The 22373-nt window shown below is 35.8% G+C and overlaps 3 protein-coding genes across 9 annotated transcripts; 2 read left to right on the forward strand and 1 right to left on the reverse strand.

Annotated features, from left to right (window-relative positions):
- Positions 1–741: 741 nt before the first annotated feature.
- LOC104890141 (uncharacterized) lies at positions 742–5934 on the reverse strand. Its single transcript, XM_010675523.4, has 2 exons — positions 5715–5934; positions 742–2977 (listed from the first exon to the last, which is right to left on the reverse strand). Exon 2 carries the CDS (start codon positions 2943–2945, stop codon positions 912–914), a length of 2034 nt encoding a protein of 677 aa, XP_010673825.2. The 5' UTR covers positions 2946–2977; positions 5715–5934; the 3' UTR covers positions 742–911.
- A 2246-nt stretch (positions 5935–8180) lies between these two features.
- On the forward strand, positions 8181–13510 carry LOC104890140 (uncharacterized). Its single transcript, XM_010675522.4, has 6 exons — positions 8181–8734; positions 10160–10232; positions 10393–10486; positions 11402–11518; positions 11602–11659; positions 12858–13510. Exons 1-6 carry the CDS (start codon positions 8702–8704, stop codon positions 13284–13286), a joined length of 804 nt encoding a protein of 267 aa, XP_010673824.2. The 5' UTR covers positions 8181–8701; the 3' UTR covers positions 13287–13510.
- LOC104890138 (G-type lectin S-receptor-like serine/threonine-protein kinase SD2-5) lies at positions 12959–21569 on the forward strand. 7 transcript variants are annotated; one of them, XM_048643643.2, is made up of 4 exons: positions 12959–13098; positions 15290–15394; positions 15563–17814; positions 21294–21569. In XM_048643643.2, exons 2-3 carry the CDS (start codon positions 15361–15363, stop codon positions 17809–17811), a joined length of 2283 nt encoding a protein of 760 aa, XP_048499600.1. In that variant the 5' UTR covers positions 12959–13098; positions 15290–15360; the 3' UTR covers positions 17812–17814; positions 21294–21569. The 7 variants fall into 7 exon arrangements, with proteins under 7 accessions (XP_048499600.1, XP_048499597.1, XP_057250494.1 ...); XM_057394511.1 differs by having other exon boundaries at positions 12980–13098; positions 15311–15394; XM_057394510.1 differs by having other exon boundaries at positions 13001–13098; positions 15304–15394.
- The last annotated feature ends 804 nt before the right edge of the window (positions 21570–22373 follow it).

Raw genomic sequence — 22373 nt, forward strand, 5'->3', positions numbered from 1 at the left:
TTTTATTTTATTTTAAGATAAGATGAATATTCCTTGTACAAGTAAGGGGTATTTTGTGGATTTCACTTTGCAAGGGGAAAAATCGAACGCTTGTCACAAGAGTAGAAGGATGGCCTTCAAACCACTTACGAATTGAATTGTGACTACAATTGATATTTTTCCTGCTATTTACGAAATTTTTTTCCCATCCAACTTCCAATTCATGTAATGTGCATCCCTTGACTAACATTATACATATATCTCTCTATAGCATGTTTCCATTACCTAATACAGGTTAATTACGAGATCGTCTCTTAACAAATCCCTCGTGATCTCTAGTATAAAACTCAATCAACGGTGTTCTACTGGATGAAGGATGTATTGGAGAGCAAACTTTCGGGTTGCACTCTACCATTTTCTTGAATTTTTGGACAATGTAAATATAACATTTTCTTTCTTATGAGGGGAAAATATCTCTTTTCTTTGATTATCTTAGCTTAATAATGTTTAACAAGATTTTTCAAGACCAAGGAGAGAGCATTTCTATTTATACTAGATAAATAATAATGCGAGTTTAAGCTAATTACACTTTGTAGTAAACACTAAAATTGTGATATATAATCCACCGAATTTAAGGTTCGTTATCTATACGTACGAGTCCAAAGATCGGTATATATTGTGATCCTTGCACACAGCGTCAATTTTCAAACCAAGAAAGTAAATAACAAGATAGAAGAGGAAAACAAGATGTACGCAAATTACTAGTATAAAGAAAATTTAGAAGCTTTTTTTACTGAGAACTAACCACCAAAGAGCAACATTAGAACCAACAACATATCAAATCAAAGCACAATCTTTCTGGGGGTTCTTTCTTTTTCTTTTCTTTTTTGAAATTTTACTTTTATTCACGAAACTTCTCCCCCACCACAACCCTACAGTGAAGGAGAAGAAACAAACTGTCTAGGTAAGCTAAAGAGGTCTTTCCCCTCGAAAGGAGATGTCCACTCCCGTGAACTGCCACCCGATGAATCAGCCATAACTGCTCCACCGTCTTGCAACCCAACCATCGGTACACCATTCACATTGGAAGAAGGTGAAGGTCTCCTAGCCAGATTAACACTCATGGCAGAGGCTCCTGAATCATACATGTGAGCCCCACTCCTAGAATAGGGACCCAACCCAACCCATAACCCATTTTGCTTCGAGGGAAGGAAACTTCGATCCAAGCTCCAATCTATATTGGTGTAGTCACATGATGGCATGGAGCCACTAGTATTCCAATCCACCGGGGAATTTGATCCAGATGAGCAGGTTGATCCCACCCCAGAGAAAAGCCCCAGAGAAGAAGCAGCCGCGAGAGTTGGAGACCCGCCCATCCTCGACCACGATGTGGTGCTGCGAGTGGTCCCTGGATTATCCATTGGATTACTGGAGGGCATAAATAGTTGATGTTGTTGCTGATGTTGTTGCTGCTGTTGATGTTGCTGCTGATGTTGTTGCTGTTGATGTTGATGTTGCTGTTGCTGCTGCTGATACTGTGTAGGGTGATAATATTGGTTTGAGGTTAGGTCGTTTGGACTAAGGCTTCTAGTGCTAGGGATATGAGGCAATAACCCATTCGGCTTTAAAAACTCCGAACTAGTGGGATACCACCCAGCAGCTGTACCTGGTGGAGAAGAGCTAATGCTTGTTGCAGGGGCCGGTTTGGCATTTACAGACTGGGGTCTCTGCATCATTACTACAGGCTCTCTAACTGATCCTGGCTGAACATTCTTATATTCATTGCCAACAGTAGAATACCGTGATTCTGCCTTGGCCGGCGGAGGCGATACCTGTAGAGGTGGTGCCAAAGAATACGAAACTGAAGGGCTAGACCCTGCTCCAACTGGCCATCTTTTCTCTGCTGGAGTAGCGATTTGCTGAGGTCTTGCCCACTCTAACTTTGGTTGCACTCTTGTAACTGGTTGAACAACTTTGGGCACCGGTTTGGGTGCGAGGCTGCCAGTAACTGCAGCTTTAGTGTAGTTAAAATCTTTTTCATCTCTTCTCTGGGGTAACAAAGATGCTGAATTGAGCTTCGGTTGCAACAGCCTTACATTGCTCGGACTAGGCACTACAGGGATCTTACCATTATTAAAAATTGGAGGATCACCAGTTTCTTCTGGCTTTGGCAAGATAAGAGGTTGATCCTGTTTTTGAGATCTCAAATTTTCTTCAGCCTTCTCTAAATCACCTTCACAGGTCACTATGGCTCGTTCAACCTCTTGTTTTAAGCATTTATACTTTATTTCCAACTCAGCAATCCGAGCAAGCTCTTCAGATATATCAATCTTCAAATTGCTCCCCGTGTCAAGATTTTGATCTTTATGCTTATCAGCATCTTCACCTCCTTCAAAGAGCCATGCGACTGCTTCTTCAACTCGACCTTCATTTAGTATAAGAGCCATAGTTGCCCGTTCATGAGAGAATCCCATGGATACAAGCTGCTGAGCAAGGGCCTCCAGCTTTCTGGACATAAGATAACCACTGCAACGTTCATGCAATTCTTGGGCACGCCTTTCCTTCTGACGCTGATGCTTCCTCTCATTTTTCTGACGTATCTTCTCCCGCTTGTCATTGTCAGCACCTGGGATAACCTCCTGCTTCAGAGATTTCTCTTTATTGTGCTCTTCGGACTCTACCGAACGACTGTCATTGTTGGAGGCAGAATCATAATCACCACCACTTCCATAACTCCCACTATGATCATCAGAGTCATCTATATTGCGGAAACGACCATTTACATGTAGTGTTGGAGCCAGGTATGTAGATGAAGTCTCGAGAGTATGGAAAGTCCCCAACAGTGGATTATACGCACTAGCAGGTAGACCAGTACCTGCATTTACAGAAGCAGAGGACTTTGAAGGAGTCTTCTGCTCCTTTCCTGCTTTTTTGTCCTTGGACTTAGATTTGGACACCGTTGACATCTTGCCAAGAAATAACAAGTAATCTTAATATCCTGGAAAACATGGAAGGAACAGTTACAAAAAGAGCTAAAGAAACAAACTGAGGGAGTCACGGAATCAAAATTGCAAGAAGGTAAACTAGGTTTGATACCTCGAGAAGTGCACAATGTAAATCGAGATTGAAAGCCAAAAAAGAGCAAAAGGAAGCAGGACAAAGAAAATTATTTATGCTACGTGCTATCTATCCTCGAATTCAGCACTACTTGACATTATTGCCACAAATCAATAGAAACTTGCTCAAGAATTAATAAGTCACCCACTCAACCCCAACCCCCCCCCCCGGGGCATATGAGAGAGTGTAGTTGCTGAAACAAGTGCCAGAAAACCATAGTACAAGAGCAAGAATTTAATGTCAAGGATCAGAATTAGTACAGATGTATCCCACTAGAGCATTTCATGATCTCTGGTTCCATGGCAATTGCAAGCATCAGAATCATAATATCCAGTACACAGCTAAACCTAATGGAGGGGAATAGGGGGATGATATACAAGGCATAGAAAGCTTTTAAACACATAAAAAGTTAAGGTCTTGCCCTCGTAACTTTGTAGTGACAATTTCAAATCACATGCAACAATAACAAGTGCCTATCCGACAACCAGTTATGGCTTTATGGAATATAATGGTAAACTTACAGCCAATGCATAAGAGAAAAAAGAGAGGCTAAGGAGCTCATCAAGTTGGCACAAAGGGTATCGAGTAGGCATTTCGATCTTTCAATTCTTTTGATCTCTCAGTCTAACAAGCCCACATATTTAACTAAACTACAACTGCAGCTTGAGTCACAATGAAAGTCACCATGAAGGAAAAAGTTCATATCACGACTTGCCAAACAAAAATAAATAACCAACTTCGATAATAGATGACATTTCATCAAATCATGACCTCACTTTTAGCAATAGTTTTTTTAAAAAACGAAATGATCTGAATATCATCGCAAGCCAGTTGCAACCTTGATATTGCAAACCCATAATTAGATGAATATCTAATCATAAATCAGACTACTTCTCAACTCTATACTTATTTAGTGTGAGAAACGTGTAGATAATTATCCAATTAGCAGCTTATTCTTCACTAAGAACATTCCCAGTATTCAGCACCACTGCACTTCACAGAATGATGTTCTAAACCATTCTTAACATCATCTCAAAATGCTAATTTTTCTCAATCTATACTAGAATTCTAGACCATCAAAATTGAACTTTCCAGCTTAGTTGCAGACGACTATATAAGCAGGCATCTCATAAAAGATAAAGACCACCTTTAAATTCCTAATGGCTTCAGAAATGTGCGTACAATAAAGTAATTCACCTACTATACCTCATGAAAGACATATACAAATTCCAATGTAACATTCCATTAGAACTGCTTCCTTATGATTCTTGGACTTCCAAAATTAAAGCTCTGGTAGTCTGATGCTAATTTAAAAAGGCTGACTGTAGATAATATCTTGAACAAACACAAAGTAACTCAACCTAGAAACACCATATATCATATATCTTATCCAATGTTTGCATTTCGAGGTCTCGTCAGTTAACTTTCAAGTTTCAGTGTCACTTTAAAGCAGCCTAGTAGCATAACCTCAAAATCTAAAACTCCACAAATATTAGCGAGGAGCGGAATCGTAGAGAGACCGGGGAAAAAACAAACAAGGATACGTCAATCCCTTGGAAGACTATGACTAGACGTCTAGACCACATTACTTTCCCAAATCAAAGGGCCTTAGAGCTAAACTTTGTGAATTGTGATCATATCCTTGTCTCTGGCTGTCTTCCTGCTCCCGTAATACTATCATCCTGAATGCTGGTGCTATATATGCATTTTCCCCAGCAAGGAAAACAAAGCACTGTTCTCCACAGATTATATTCCTCTGCTCCCTAACTCGTGTCAAAGAAGACTACCATCATCTTTCGAGCTAAACCCCAGGGTTTATCACAAAAAGGGATAAACTTATCATCCGGTCACAAAGGTGAAAATGGACCAATTTCCCTCCCTCTTCAATCAATCAATATTCTTCAACAAACACCGATTTTATTAGTTAGAGAAATCACCTAAATACCTCAAAAGCGAATTCTTTATACATTCTCTAAAGATATGTCCATCATTCCATCTCACTTTTCATGGTTCCATAACAACTAGTCAAGTAGTCCAGCTCGCAGCTCAAATTACAGCCGATAAAACTCAACGCCATGCTCCATTCTAGAACAGCTTGTTCTTCGCATGGCAACAGTAATATTTCTTTTAAAATATCTCAATATCAACACATAAAAAGCAAAAAAAAAAAATTGAGAATAATACAGCATTCTTCGTAACAAAATAATGAAAAAACACATGAACTAATACGTCAGAATTATACAAAACTAATTTGCATAAACAGAATTCACATGACGTTTTCTACCTCCCTAAAAAATTTATCAGAATAACACGGCTTAATAACATAGCTCATATAATCTAATCATGAGATTCTCCATAAGCTTCCAAATCTAGCAAATCAAAATTCCACGAGCTCAAACCTAACCCTAAAAAACGATCAAAAGTTCCACAAATCCAACGCACCGCGCAAAAATCAACACAAAAGCCATTTCACCGACATATACATCTCTAATTGAAGCTCAAGAAGCATTCTAATCATAAAATTAGGGCAAAAACACCAATTCCAAGTTTCCAACCAAAAAAACTAAAAAAATAATTCAAATTTCAGATAAACAACGAAGAGAGAGAAAATCACAAACCTCGTTGAAGAAAGAAAATTGAATCCAACGAAGAACAGATCAACGGATAGATCAAGAGGTGTGGATTATTGTCGGAATTAGGAGAGAGAAATGGGGGAAAAAGATGGGAGGAGAGAGAATTTGCGAGGCTGAAACTGAATCGGAAGAAATTAGGGTTTTTGATTGACACGACGACGATAATGATGAGGAAAAAAGGAGAAAAAAAGGAAAATTGAAAAATTAGGGAAAGAAAATTAAAATGAGAATAAAATACAATAAAATTGTGGAGTATTATTTGTGTAAGAAAAAAAAGGATATGTTTTTTTGTGGGCGACGTGGCTTTTATGTGAATTTATTTATGTCTTTTAGTTTTTCTCCGGGTTTTAACTGGGCCAACGGGTGTTACAGTAAAAACTCTCTTACAGTTGGGGCCCGCCCAGCACAGAAGTCCAACTGCCATGGTAAATTGTGGTAATTTTATTTTTACAGCATCTTTCTTCTCTTGCATGTCTTGCATAATTGCATGTGTGATGTGTTCTGTTTTTTACCCCTGGATTTGAGGAGGAAGATGAGTGTATATTGAAAAAAATGAGTTAAATATGTTAATAGGAAAATTAAGATATTATTATGTTATTTATTCTTATTTTGAGAGAAATAAATTTAAGTGCATAATAATATTAATCAATTCTATAGTGGGATCATATCACAATAACACAAAAAAAATAGAAATTACTTTATAAGAATAAGATATGCAGATATCTGTTTTAAGATTTATGGAATTGTTGAAATTTTTGTACGCACTAATATTTATTAGGTGGAGTTTGGTGAAAATTTTAAATTGAATTGTAGATTTATCTTAGAAGGGAAAATCACAATATGATTTTCTTGTAATTTTTATCTATACTATACATTAATACTACCTCCGTTCTCTTTTAGTTGCAACGTTTGACAAATTGCACTATTCATGTTCTCTTATTTGACCACATTTATTGATTTATATGTTAAACAAAATATAGTCATGTGGGGTCTTGTTTGATTCGTTTCGATGTAAGCTTTCATAATATCAAATTTTTATAATTTATACTTACATACAATTAGAGATAAAACGATTTGAAATTGTACATTGGCAAGCGTGAAAGTCAAAACGTTGCAACTAAATAAAAACAGATGTAGTATATATGAAGAGAACTATAAAGTTACAAGCCAACCTTAAATATTATATTATGCATATCTTATAGATAATTTACTTACTGGACCATATGCCATGATTAACTTGTAATTACATCGCAATATATTTACGTATCATGTTTAGAGAAAAATATGGATGCCCTGTTTGTCTCAATTCAAGGCTCTTTTTCATGGTTGCCGCTCTGATGGATGTCGAGTTCTGAGTAAGTGAATGTATTTGAAATGTTTGACCGTACAAAGATGTCATGCCGCAATTTTTTATATTAATTAGCTATATTTTGGATCTCGATTATATATGCTTGATAATATTGGATGGACAACAATTATGATTATATATATAAGTTAAAAAATAAAGTAGGAACTTGAGAATGAAAATGATGTTTGAAGAATTTGTTTTCAATTTTTCTTTCTTTTATTCTTATGTTGGTGTTACTTAAACGCTGTGAGGAGATATACATAAAATTCCACTAAATTAGTACTTAGCTCAATAGACTTCATATTTAGAATTGTAGATCCTTTCTTTTTTATACATGAAAATGACATGGAGTGAAAACCATTGAGACAAAAGATACCATCACATAGAAGATAGACAAGTTTGACAAGGCTTTTGGATGGGAAGATGGGATAAATTATCCCTTTGACCACTCTTTATAACTCTCAATAGAGTAACAATTAGGTTTCACGTGTTTTTAAAAAAATTATAAATTCAACTGTAATATTTTTTTATATTAAAATAGCCACCGAAAACAATAACATGATACACTTTAAGGATCTAAAAGTATTTTAAATGACTAGAAAATAAACTTTCAATGTTACTATAATAAAATTAAGTTATACTCCCACCGTTTCCTAAAGATCTTCCATCTTTCCGTTTGAGTGCGTTTCCAAAAGATCTTCCCCCTTTTACTTTATTCCTTATTTGGAATTTTTTTTTCTCCTTTTTACCCTCTCATGTCTCTATCTATGGTCCACCATTACATTATTAATTCAATTTTACTCCCTTTTTCTCTCCTACTTTAACCCCTTTTTATTTGTTTATTTATCTTAACCCCTTTCTCTCTCCTACTTTACCCACCTCACACCCCACACAACTTGATTCTCATTGGTATTTGTAGTAACAGTAACAAGGAAGATCTTTAGGAAACGGAGGTTGTATATTGTTGTGAGAAGATGGGATTACGTATATAAGATTATAATTCATTGAAGAACTAGATATACTTTGATAAGGTTTACCAAAATCAAATTGGAAACTTTTTTCGATTTTGATTCCTCTCCAAGCAAGTACTTTTCGCCTCGAGGTTTAATTATTTGCTAAAAATTGGTTCTATTTCTAAGAGTCTAAATTCTCTATATATGTTCTAAATCCATTTTCTCTCTAAGTTTCGTTGTATGCATTCAACTATCCACACAAGGCTTCTTCTTTTGACCGTCTATTCTCTAAACTTTTCTTACTAAAAATAAGGTAGACAGAACAAGCTCTAAGCAAGAGGCAAAATTTCAGACATAGAAATTGAACTTACTAGATTACCCCTTTGACTAAAACCAAAAAACACAAGTTTTGAGAGAATTTTCCACTTTTCAACGAAGAAGAAGCTGGCAAAAATCACAGTAGAATATTCAAAAAACTCCAAAAATCAGATTCTCGCCGTAAAATCGGAACTATCTCGCCGTGCGTTTTGGAAGCTTACCCCGTTGACCTTCTCGAACTTTCTTACCGATCAAAAAAAAAAAAACTGTATACATACTTCTTATTGTTATACGATTTTTAGGGTTTTTGGTGTTCGATTTTTTCTTTCGATTGTCAGAAATTCTTTACAGAAATGAAGAAGAAGCTCGATACTCGTTTTCCTGCTGTAAGTTTTTCTTCATAATTTTTTTTTGTAGTAATTTTTTTTCTTAAAGTCGTGATTTTTTTTTTTCCCGAGTTTAACAACTTATACCTTTTTTTGTTTGATGATTGATTGCTTTTGTAATATTTGATGCTTTGAGAGTTAGAATTTAGTAATTGACATGATTATGTGAATTAATTGTTGTTTACTAGATGTTAAGAAAAAATTCCGAAATAAAAGCTTCAATTTTTCAGTGATTTTTCTCGAGTAGAAGTTAAGAGTTGAGGTTTGAAATTATTTATGGTTTTATTAGAATTATTATTAGAGAATGTTTTTTTTTGGGTTTGTTTGTTGTTGTTGTTGAGGGTGAAATTACTCAAATTAGGGACTGAAAAGTCAAGGAAGAAGAAAACTTATTGTTTTTGTTTTGTAGCTTAAAAATTGTTTTCATTGGTGTGTTGGACTTTAGTCATGGTTTTCGTTCAAACTTAGTTAAGCGAGAATGTTAGCTGTTTTTGGCATGTATCATGACGATGTGCTTAGGTGATAATGCGTAAATTCGCCTTTGTTTCATTATGCTATGTAATAAAATCTTGGAAAGTGAGGAGAGATGATGGTAGTGTTCAATTAGAATAGGCAATGTGGGCAAATGAGAATGTTTAATGTTGCAATTTTGGTTAGAGAATTGCACTTCATTGATTGAATAAGGTGATGTTGTCGTATCATGTATGCATTGTTTCCCGTCATGCCTTATTCTCAATTCTCGGATGGAAATCGGGTTGAGGGTGTATTCTCCCCCTGCCTTTTGGGTCGAATAAGATGATTTTGTCTTTTTCCACTAGGGAGCTCAAGTCTTAGCTGGAATTATGTTTTACTTGGATATTGTGCTATTAATTCTGTCTTTCTACATATTTGATGCTTTAGTGCTAAGCGATAAGTGATGGATAAGTTATATGGCTTCTTCTTTGTTTAATATGAAAATTCCAAAATGTGAAAGGCAAAGGAAAGTGACTTTTGTGTTAGTCATCAGACATACCTAATATTTCTAGCAAATGAAAATATGGCTGTTGGACTTGCACTCGATTTCCATAGGCATTCAGTGTATACTTTGCCTTAAAAATTGATATGTCAGGAATTTTTTTCTTTCGATTATCTTGTTTCCCACGTTTACACTAGTCCGGTCATCACTGTCAAGAGAGGATGATTAACTTTTAAATGATTAGTGGGAAATTGAGGATCTATTTCCTCTGCAAGTTGGTGGCTGCTGATTATTAGTCTGAATTGCTACTTTTGTCAAAGTAATTGATGTTTAGGTCCATCTTTCATCAAGGATATTTTTTTAAAAAAATCTTACTAATTCTTGCTTGCTTATGTCCGTGCATGACCTAGTTAACTAGCTAGGTTTTCATTGCTGTGCTACATTGTGCTTATTTGCACTTCCTGTAACAGGCTAAAATTAAGAAGATCATGCAATCTGATGAAGATGTTGGAAAGATGGCCTTGCCTGTTCCTCTTCTAGTGTGTGAGTATTTTGAGAACCTGGTTTCTAGTCATATTTTGCTATATTTAATTTGACAAGGTGCTGTGTTGGCTTTGCATCTATTTTTTTAAATTCAGACTTTCACGCCAGTCTTGCGCCAGCCATATGCAATGACTGAGGTATTACTTTCTGGTTTATGCAGCTAAAGCTTTAGAACGGTTTCTACAAGATCTTTGTGACCGTACATATGAAATAACATTGACACGAGGAGCAAAAACTATAAGCTCGTTACACCTGTAAGTAAATCCACTACTTTGGTATTTTCTTAATAATAATACTTTGTGTAGCGAAGTTCTTGCATGAATCTACTTGACTGGTCAGCTTGCCTTCTGATCATGTATTATGCACTATGCACCATGCATTATGCAGTGTCTCCGATTATCTAACTCAAAAGGAAATGGAGGCGTAATAGTTCAAAGGTTCTCCAAGAACTGTATGCATGTTGGATTCTCATATTTTATCTTGGTGCCGAGTCTTTTGCTAGTCGCTTTAGTGGCTTAGGTTCATGTAGGTAGTTTTGCTTCTTGGGTTATGAATTAGACTGGTTATATTATGTCTATACCTGTCATTTGCCGCCATAAGAAGTTGAATTAGGCAGATTACGCTACAGCCCTATATATTATCTGTTTTTGTCTTGGACTTTTTTTCAATGATAATGGAGAAAGTTTTTTTTTTTAATTGTCTTGAAAGTCCTTTTATGCTATGTTTGGATAGCAAGATTTCATTTCAAATCCTGGATTTGGATGAAATCTATTGTTTGGATGGCATGGAATTTGAAATTATGAAATTTGTCCAAATTCTTATCAAAAGCCTATATTAGTAGAATTTTAAATTCAAGCTATTACCTAGTCATTTGAAATTCTCTCCTCATACATATCCCAACTCCATGAGTAAACCCACACTTTCTAATATTTATTTCTCTCTCCTTTAATAAACCCACACTTTTTCTCTCTCCTCCATTAAACCTCTATTTCTCTGCTCTATCAAACCCCCTTTACAAAACAGTGATTAGGAATTGAAATACAAACTTTAAATTCCAGATTTCAATTCCATTATTTGAAATGAAATATAAGTTTCCAAACACTACCTTAAAGAATTTTGATTATATGATGTAAGTCTTGAATAAATCCAACCATTCCCCTATTCCACAGAAAACAGTGTGTACATAGTTTCAACGTGTTTGACTTTTTGAAAGAAATCGTCTGTAAAGTTCCTGACTTGGGTGACTCTGCTGCTGGTGGAGATGATCAACAGGTCGCAAGAAGAAGGTCTGCATAATATTATTCTCTAACACTCTCAGTCTTGAGTTATAAAATGCTGTATGTTACTGATGTTTATCTTGGATTACCAGAAAACTTGCTGATTATGATGATAGTGATGGTGGTGAAGAGTCCAAAAGAAGCAAACTGGTATAGCACTTTCTTATTTGACTGTCATTTTTTCAAGATGAACTATTCTTTAATTGAAGTTTCAAATTTTTATTATTAGTATTCATTGAATGAAGGCTGTTAGGAATTGGGATTGAGATCCCACTTCTGATAGGCAGAAGGATGGTCAGAGATTGGTTTAACCTGAAGACTCTGCCACTGCAAGTGCCTTGACAGCCAAATATGGAAGTAGCCATGCTAAGAGTATTCAGGAAAATAATGTTAAATAAACTCCAAAAGCAACGTATTATTAAAGATTTGTGCCATAATATCATGACTAAGAGCTATATACATACTTAACATACATGGAAGAAAGCAATATAAAAAAGGTATTTGAAGCCCTACAATTTCTGTGTGATTCTGAAGGATCATACTCATCAATGGTCCTGACCCAAATTTGAATTGGTGCTTTTCTGCTGTGGTCTTGTTCTGAAAGAATGAACATTGGTCTTCCCCTGAATATTATATCAGAAAGACTACTATAGTGTACTTGAGACCTAAAGTCATGTGGCTACGCAAACTGATACTGTAATATGAGGGAGATTATCTGCACATAGCTATGCAATTTTATTCTTCCAATCAAAATTATTACTTCATTACTTTGAAACTTGTCTTGATCTTTTAGCGTCTGTTTCTTTTCTGACCCTTGCCCCTTTTATTGCTCGTCTTTCTGGGTGATCTTCAGGCATAGTGTACACATCTTTTATTCTAGCGATTATTGAAATGCTGTAGCTTATGAAGATGCTTACAGTTCAGCTTACACAGCTTTAGGCATGTTTGGACTTCTGAACCTTCTATATCTAAGGAGAGTACCCATACTCTGTGGTGTTCTAGTTACTTGGCAACACAGATCGGACTGTTACAACTAGTTGCTTCAGCCGATCTTATATTGGCATGCTGAAACTTTTTTTTTTATTATTTATTTTTTTAATTTTTTATGGTGAAGGCTTTATGTCAGGGTTGTGACTTTGATTCACTGATTTGTGAAAGGAATCCTTTTTCTTATCAAGTTTCCAAATTATTGTTATTCACTTATTCAGAAGGTATTGTGAGGGAAAATGATTGAGAGAATAAAACAAGATATAAGATTTTTTTTTTACTTTTGTCTTTATTAGAGTATTTACATAAAAAGGATCTGATTTCTAATAGTAGAGCATTGATTGCTTATACTGTGATACAGGATGCCACAGGACATACTAATAGTGGTGGAAGAGGACGAGGAAGAGGTAGAGGCCGTGGACGGGGCAGTCGAGGAACTGCAGGTGATAAGTTTGAAGATGATCCCGACATGCATGACATGCAGGCAATGATGCTCATCGAGGGGGATGAATCACGGGAATCTACAGATTGTGCATTACATGTTGAGAATCCCGAGGCATCAGCCATAAATATCGACCTGAATATGAACTTGGAGGCAGATGGTAAAACTTCCTCAACTTTAGTTTTGGGACTTGATAAAACTGCACCAGAGTCTTCTATTACAGAAACAACACATGATGAATTCTCTACATGGCCCTTAAGTGAGATGGGAACTATTGCAATTGATAATATTCAATTAGGAAGCTTCAATCAGAATATTGAAGAAGATGAGAACTACGATGAAGATTAAGTAAAGAAGCATCAGTTGATTCTTAAAATCTTTCAGTCTTAACTAGATAAATGTAAAAAGCTGACCAGATAAGTAGATATGTTCCTCTAACAAGAGACCGTAATTAGGGTAGGGAAGTTGAGAAATACTTGACTAAATTGTTTCTGTATACATCTTAGGATGACAGGAGAACTTTGTAGTATTTATAATATGCTGCTGGTTAAAGTAATCATTGTTATTTTCGAGCCGACTATATTACCTTTTCCCCCTATATGATCTAACAAAAATTTCTAATTGATCTTGAAAAAAATGGGGAAATTAAGTTCTTGAATGATTTGCTTCTCAGTGCAGTTTAAGGAAACTTATTGCACTTCTGCTCTGTAACTGTGAGAGTGCTTTTTGGGACTCTAGAATTGGAATTAGAGGTTACAAATTTGTTGTAGTTAATTGAACACGGTAGGTATCTGTGAGAGTGCTTTTATAGTGAAGTCTTCCTTGTTTAGTACTTTAGTTCCATTTATTCCTCAACTAAGTGTGAAGCACTAACCCACGTTGAATTATATTTCCACGTTCACACTACTTGAGGAACAAGTAAGGACTTCTTCAAACATGCTAGCAGTAAGTGGTTTAATGGTTGAGAAAATATAAGAAAAGACTTTAGGAAATTCATTTTTACTTGTTCAGTAATCAAAAAAGATTTTTATTTAGAAAATAAAAATTGTTTTATTTGTTTACAATATTTTCTAAAAATTTTGAGTTAAATATTTTTCAAAATCACTTGTTGCATTTAATAAGTTTCATCTAGTTTCCTAAAACTAATCAATATAAAATACTTAAATAAATCCTAAGTACAGACTCTTGAACTTAGTCTTTATGTCTTTTCTAGAAATCTTCGAATCTAAAGATTCATGCGTTTCAGCTCAGCGTCTCAACCCACGAACAACACTGTTGAACAAGAACTGTAATCATGAATCATCGCTTAGGAACTGGTGTTGAGGGTGTATTGATTTGCCTTGAACATTTGCTCCATGCTATCCATTACTCCACCTCTGGAACTCATTTAGACAACTTGTTTTCTATACCACTTCCACTAACATGTTCCATAGGAACAATTCCTTGATTCAAAGGAACAATTCCATAGTTCCAATTCAAGAACTTTGTTCTTCTATTAGAGTTCCAACTCAGGAACTTCACTTATTATCTTTATAAATCACCATTATTAATTCATGAACCTTGTACATATAAAACTTATAAACGTTGTTAGTTATTATTTTAGTTTGTCATCATCAAAATCCATAGTGGCTCAACACGTGGGTCCAGCGCACGAAGGCTGCGTGTGGCGCACCACCTGTGCGTGTGGCACACGCCTACCATCTTCGAATCTCTCTCCTTCTTCTTCAAGAAGAAATCAAGGCACATGTTACAACTTGTTAATGACATTTTAGATCTTGCTAGTTTCTTTTTTTTGTCTATAGGAACGGTAATAAGGTGGCTTATATTCTAGCTCATCTACCTCCTTGGTACTTTTGGTAGTGAAGTCATGAGCTCTGACTTTTCATCTTTTATTGTATCTTTGTTGCCTGATGATTTATAGGTTAATGATAATAATTACCTGCTCCCTATAAGTCCTTCCAAAACAATAAAATAAAGGCAAGAGATGATTAATTTGTAATGGGTATAGGCCAAATGGCCTATACAACATATTTATATAGTGTTCTTTTTGTACCATAAGTGTTTGAAGTCAACATTTGGAACTATCTTCTCATAACTTTTGTCATAATTCAATATGAGAATACAACTACAAGGCTGTAAATATGTTTGTTTCCAAAGGTCCATATTGTCTGCTAGGCATTTGGTCTTTCAAATTTTGCCGACTTTTATTTTTCTGTACTAGCTAGTAGCTACTGCGAATCTGCCATGATGCTACGTATGTGGCTTAGCCATTAATAGTTTCATCAAACAATTGTTTTGAATGTTAATTCTCTAACTGAAATGAAAGTCTGCGTAATTATAATATTGTGCAGTTAAATTCCATCAGATTGTAGGCTGCAACCAAACAAATTGAGCAGGTATTCACATTGCTGTAAAAGAAGAAATGGCGAAAGATAGAGTTGACTGCAGAGTACCAGGTATATTTAAGATTGTTTTCTGCATTTGGTGCTGCTTTATTTGTAGCAGTAATATCATGTTTGCTTACGGCTTGTCATCGTATGCAAACGTCCCTTATTCATGGAAATACCTCTGGTATGTAGAAGGAGAGTTACATGTATTTCGTGATGAATCTGTTGCCTTTACAGCCTTGTATTCTCAACAGCATGATGATTATCCTCCATTTGGGTTTGGTTTTTTCGCAAATCAAACGGCAAACTCATTCATACTTGCTATATATATGGGGTCTTTGGATGATGAGAATTCTTCCCCTGTTGTTGTCTGGTGTGCCAACCGAGATCATCCTGTTGGTGATGGTGCTACTCTTAATCTTACATCTGAAGGAGATTTGGTGTTAAGGGATGCCGATGGAAGTTTTGTGTGGTCGACCAACACCTCTGGCCATTCAGTAAAATCCATTGAGTTGAAAGAGAATGGGAACTTGGTTCTTTTGAATGGTAACGGGAAAACAATCTGGGAGTCATTTGAATACCCAACTGATACATTACTCTATGGCCAAGCACTTCCCAAGGGACGGAGATTAACTTCCAGCATATCAACTTCCAATTATTCCTCAGGGATCTTTTATGTTCTTCAGGAATCTGATGGATATATGCATGCTTTTGTTGAGCTAGATCCTCCACAAGAATACGGTGATTTTTTGGGAATTCAGAGGGCCAGCCTCGAATTTCCATACTCCTTAAATGATACAATACCATATTCTTCTTCTTATGCTTATTTACATCTTTACCAAAATGGACACCTAAATCAGCTTTTGTGGAATTTCAGTGAGTACAACCCCTTCAGTCTCTTGGATGATCATATTTATGGTGATTGTGAATACCCGACAATGTGTGGAACATATGGGGTATGTATGGATAAAAATAAGTGCAGATGTCCAAGAGGAAGTGACGACAGCTTGAATTACTTCAAGCTGAATGATGAAGATGATCCCAACTCAGGGTGCAACCCAATTACACCTCTATCTTGTCCTGACACCAAAAAACTCCATGGTTTTCTAGAGCTTGATAATGTTACATACTTCGATTCTACTCCCTCTCACGTACATACAGATGTTGAGAGTTGTAAACGTGCATGTTTAAATCAGTGTTCATGTAAAGCCGTCTTCTTTCACTACTATAATGATACCACATTAGGTAATTGTACACTACCTTCAGAAGTTCTCACTCTGATGGATGTTTCTAGTGACTATTCTTTAGGCTATAAAGCTGTGGCATTCATCAAAGTGCAAAACAGAATGCAAAATAGAACAGCTTCATGGAAGAGAAATGTGGTACTATCTATTTTTGCTACCTTGATATTCTTGGCCTTGGTTATTGGAATATTGGTTTATCTGTTGATGAAACGAAGGAGGATTAGTGCCAAAGGAACCGACTCTTCTTTTGGTATACTTGTCGACACAGTTAGTCGATTCTCTTTTGAATCGCTTAAATTAGCAACCGAAGACTTCCAAACAATGCTTGGTCGAGGAGGGTTTGGGTCGGTTTTTGAAGGTACATTGATTGATGGGACAAAAGTTGCTGTGAAAAGATTGGATTCATCAGGCCAAGGGAGGAAGGAATTCTTGGCAGAGGTCAATACAATAGGTAATTTTCACCACTTCAACTTAGTGAGGCTGATTGGATTTTGTGATGATGGATTGAACAGACTTCTTGTCTATGAATTCATGTGTAATGGGTCGCTTGAGAAGTGGATCTTTAACCAAGACATAGCACAGACACTTACATGGCACTTACGACGAAGAATTATTGATGGTGTAGCTTCCGGGCTTGAATATCTACATGAGCACTGCAACCAAAATGTGATTCATTTCGATATTAAACCTCAGAATATACTCCTAGACAGAGATTTCAATATTAAGATTGCTGATTTTGGTTTAGCCAAAATGGTAGACCGAGATCAAAGCCAGGTTATGACTATTGTTAGAGGAACACCAGGATATATGGCTCCTGAGTTGATAAACGGCCGCGCAATTTCTGTTAAGGTTGATGTTTATAGCTTTGGAGTTCTCGTGCTAGAAATCGTGTGTGGCCGTAAAAATTTTGGGTCTTTAGAAGGTGATTGTCTCACCAACTTGGTGAAGGCGAAGGCGGATGCGGATCAACTCTCTGATCTAATTGATGAGCGTGCCGAAGATATGAAACAACAACAGGAAGAAGTGGTGAAGATCATGAAGATCGCAATATGGTGCTTGCAGCCTCATTTTATTAGGCCTACCATGTCGATGGTGGTGAAAGTTCTACAAGATCTTTCAAACTTGGAGCAAGCATTGAGTGATCTTAGCTACTTAACCATGGTCCAGGAAGCCACTCCAGTAGAGGATAATTACAACTTTTCAGTCCGTCCTACAGAGTCACTTCTGTCCGGGCCTCGTTGATGGGTAAGTTCGAGTTCACATTTTTTTTTTTATATCTGAAACTTAATCTGATTTCTGGCAATGTGAAATTCAATTTGTACCAACAACCTGTTTAATAAGGGTAGTAATTTTGAGAAGGTATTGTGTTAGACCGTCCGACCATAATATTTGGTCGGACGACTTTCAGTTGGTTTCAATTTTTTTCCAGTTGGTTTCAATTTTTTTTCAGTTGGTTTCAATATTTGTTCAGTTGGTTTCAATTTTTCTTCAGTTGGTTTCAATTTTTGTTCAGTTGGTTTCAAATTTTTTTCAGTTGAATGTCTTTTAAGTTCAGTTATTTATCTTATTGTTTCATTTACGTGTTTTATTCTAACTGAAAACAAAACATAAGTAAATGAAAGCAAATGAGTTCTAAATAAAAGCAACTTACCTCTAAATGAAAGCAACACCTCTAAATGAAAGTAACTTACCTCTAAATGAAAGCACCTTTCATATCTCACAACCAATAAAAAAAAATGAGCTTACAAGATATCAGAAATGGCGGAGGAAGACCTACTTCCTTCTCGTTCCATGTCTCAAACTCCTTCTAAATCTGTCGCCGCCGGTATTTTCAAGATCAACACTGCTGTCTCCGCCGCCTTGTCGACACCCTTGGCACCTCCAAAGACACCGCCTCTCACCGCCAAAAATTGTTCGTTTCCATCTTCGGTGCCATTGATGATGATGAGGAACAAGAAAGGTTGCGTGATCAAAGCGAGAGGGAAGAATTTGAGAGACGTATTATGGTCATGGAGCGGGACGCTGCTGCTCGAACCACAAAGAAGCCAAAGACGACGACAAAGGAGGAGAAAGCGGAGGCTGGTATTAGGACTGGTCCGACCAAATGTATTGTGTCAGACGGTCTGACACAATACTTTCACAATAATTTTTGGTGTCAGAGAACGAATACGTCAATAATTGACGGTATTGAATTGCATGGTTTAGGTTGTCGTCCCAACAAGACATTATGATCTAAGCTTGAAGGCATTTACGATAGACACTAATACTTGACAATAGTATTATTGCAATTTGATAAGTGTGTTTCAAACGTACTTTATGGACTCCTTTTAGCTCATTTTGATCATCTTTCTTCCCTTTCTTCCCTCTTTATTCTCCATTTCCCTTCTATTTCATTCACTTGATCATACTTGATCATAGTGATATTTTGCTAGTTTTTAGTCATTTTTGACCGAATTTCTAGTACATTTGCTTTCACCTTGTTTTGCCATGTTCTTGATATAGGTGAAACTACTAAGATGGCTACGATTTGTAAAGTTGGAAAAGGTAGCAATGAAAACAAAGAACACATTGATAAATGGTGCGCTTGCACCATTCCCCATGTCCGCTCGCACAAAGGAGCACATTGCACAATGAAATCTTGAACATAGAACTTCAAATGGACATAACTTTCAAACCACAAATCGGATGAAGGTAATTCCAGTTGGAGGTGAAAGATCGTTTCGATATCTTTCCAACGACTGGTCATAAGCTTGATTTGGATATAAAACGAAGAAGTTATGCTCGTTTTAAGTTGAACTGTCCGTTTGAGGCAGAAGGTGAGGTGCGCCCGCACCTGATTTTGGTGCGCCCGCACCTCTGTTTGGTGCGCCGCACCTCATCTTGGTGCGCCCGCACCAGTCGTTTTCCGGAAAAGGAGCTCGTGGCTTCATTAAACAGTTTTTGTTTTATTTCGAGACTTACGCTTTATTCTATTTTACACAAATTTTTTAGGGTTTTGTATTAGAGAGAAAACATTAGAGTTTTCATTGGTAATTGAGATTAGAGATCATAGTTTTGTGATTCGATTTACATTCAAGGTACTTTTTATTCAATTCAATTCAAAGTTTTAGTTTTTATTTCATTCTCTTGGTTTGTTTATGTTCTCATATTATTTAAGATCTTCATTTTCTGTTTAATAATTGCGATTTCTATTAGTTTAATAATTTCTTAATCATGTTTAATTAGATTAGCATAGATTATTGTTTAATTGCTTTAATCCATGATTAGTGAGTAGTTTCATAATCTAGGGTTAGGGTGAAAGTATGAATTAGGGTTTTAAATATGATGTTGATGTGATTGTGATTATTGAGAAATTATGCATTGATCTTGGTGTTTTGAGACCTTAGGATAGATATTGATCACATTTATACTTTGGTATTTTGATTTCAAAGTTCTTAAATCGGATTTTGAACTCTTTTATCATCCCCAAGAATCAACTTAATTTCTATACCAAGATATTGGATGGAAATTAAGGGGATCCTTCATTAGGGGTTTTCCAAACTTATTGAATCTCTTAATCAATTAACTAAAGACCATTCGAGAGAGGATTTAGTTGATTGATTGAGTGATTACTCTTGAGGACCATTCGAGAGAGGACTCAAGTAATTTAGAGGGAAACTAAACCTTGCATAATCGTCTTTGTTGCTTGCAATCGCATTAACAATCATCATCCGTTCTTATTCATACTAGTAACCTTAACTCTAGTGTCTTTTATTTGATATTTAAACTCGTGATATTTGCTTGTTCTAGTTGTTAGATAGTCTTAATTGTTACCAAACAACTTTCAAACCCCCAAATACCTTTCAATTAGGTAGTCTAGACTTGATAGACTCTAATCAATCCCAATTTCCCTGTGGATCGACCCTTGACTTGCCCTTACTATTCCATTAGTAGTTGCTTGTTAGGACTATAAATATTGTTTGGAAAGCGGTTCTTAGTGCCTAAACGACACACTAAAAACCTCTTATCACAATTTAGCAAGATATTACTCATGTCAATATTTATAGTAATTAGAATCTATCCCCAAACATGCATATTTCTATGTAAACTTGTATCACCATCCATAACCACTTTAGAGGCAGTGCCGAGTGGGCGTAAAAGTTTTGTTAAGGAAATGACATGTTTGGAGATTAGATTCTATTACCATGCTTGGTAATAGGTAGATTTTATATGCAACATATGATTTTATTGCCATAACCCGTTACTGTCATTTAGCACGCATACCAAAGGGGCCGCGAACGTATCTACCAAAGTGTCCCCTTCTCAAATGTTTGGTTGAGAATGATTCTCCAAATAGCCTATATTCTTCTATATCTAGTGAATGAATGTCTCACCCCTTTCATTTTGTGTCGCAATATATATACCCCATCATGGACTAGTTTGTATAAATGGATTTCTTTTCCTTTCTTTTGTCACTTTCAAAATATTATGTAGTTTGGCTAACAGGAACTTCAGTTTAAAATCTTATGATGATGCCTAACTATATGAGTTTTTTTTTTATCAATAATCAATATGTCATATGTGTTCAATTAGGATATTTACGACTTTAGAGATGTGCATGTATATCCTCTTGTTGCTACTCAATTCAAGGTACTTAGACTTCGTGTCGTCTTCTCTGGTTTTTCTTATGTGTGTGTAAGAAATGATTTAAGAAATAACTTAATGTTTCTAATGGATAAATGCAGGGACTTCCTCCATCAAATCTCTAAGGTTAAACTACACCATGAAGAATGGGAAGCAAATTAAGTAGCGGACTCATAGCAAGATTGGCAAAAAAGAAAGCGACAATAGTGAACTATATGTTTTTTGTGCACACCCTACCCTCATATAGTAATAAGTTACCACTAGTAGATAAACAAGTACTAAGTGTCCAGATCATGAATCTGTCAAATTTGAGGAGATACATTCTCCTAATGTTGTAGACACTTGAATTATGTTTATGCTATGATTATCCTTTCTAATTTTTTTTTTCTAAAAAAAAATCAGCAATTCAATGAAGGAATGGTGCACATCAAGGTGTAGCTAACGTGAAGTTCATTGACTAATTATTAACAACTAGTCCTACCTATTAGAAAAATTCTTTGACTAATATTGGAGGATAATCCAACAAGGCTAAGAGGAACCTTTTAATTACATAGTACTACCATGGTTATTTTCTCAAATATGAAATACTTTTATTATACTACTACGTTCAAAAGAGAAATAGCAATATTACCTGTTTCTCGTGTGCTCATCAACAGAAAACTTGGCAAGATCATCAATTACGAAGTTGTTCTCTGAATCCTTATTCTCTGAAATACCCCGTACCATCGCCATTTCTCACCTTCTTCTCTGTTTCTTTCCTACTTTCACCTTTTGAACCTGACTGATTTATTATTCTCTATTTGATCTTGAAACCTCAAGAACGTATACTAAAGTTTTAGTCATTAGACCAAATAAAATTTAGTGTTATCATCTTAAAATATAATATTAATAAATGAAAATTTCCTTACTCGAGTCCATGCTTGATAACTAGTTTAAGAATATAAAATGGTGCCTTTTTAACGAGTCAAGAAATTTAATGCACTCACTTGAGTCGAAACACGTCTTTGTAGCTTATTATAAAATTGGGCTGTTTATATAGAAAATCATTAAAAAAACAAAATACAAACCAACCCATCCAAAGAAACTTTGGGATGCTGCTTTGTATATGTTGGATTTTATCCAAGTTGAATGCGAAAGTTTTGGGAGGGCTTGCCGCGACTCGCGGTTTATTGTTTGAGCTT

This window comes from Beta vulgaris, chromosome 4 (assembly GCF_026745355.1).
Source record: "Beta vulgaris subsp. vulgaris cultivar EL10 chromosome 4, EL10.2, whole genome shotgun sequence".
Taxonomy (NCBI): domain Eukaryota; kingdom Viridiplantae; phylum Streptophyta; class Magnoliopsida; order Caryophyllales; family Amaranthaceae; genus Beta; species Beta vulgaris.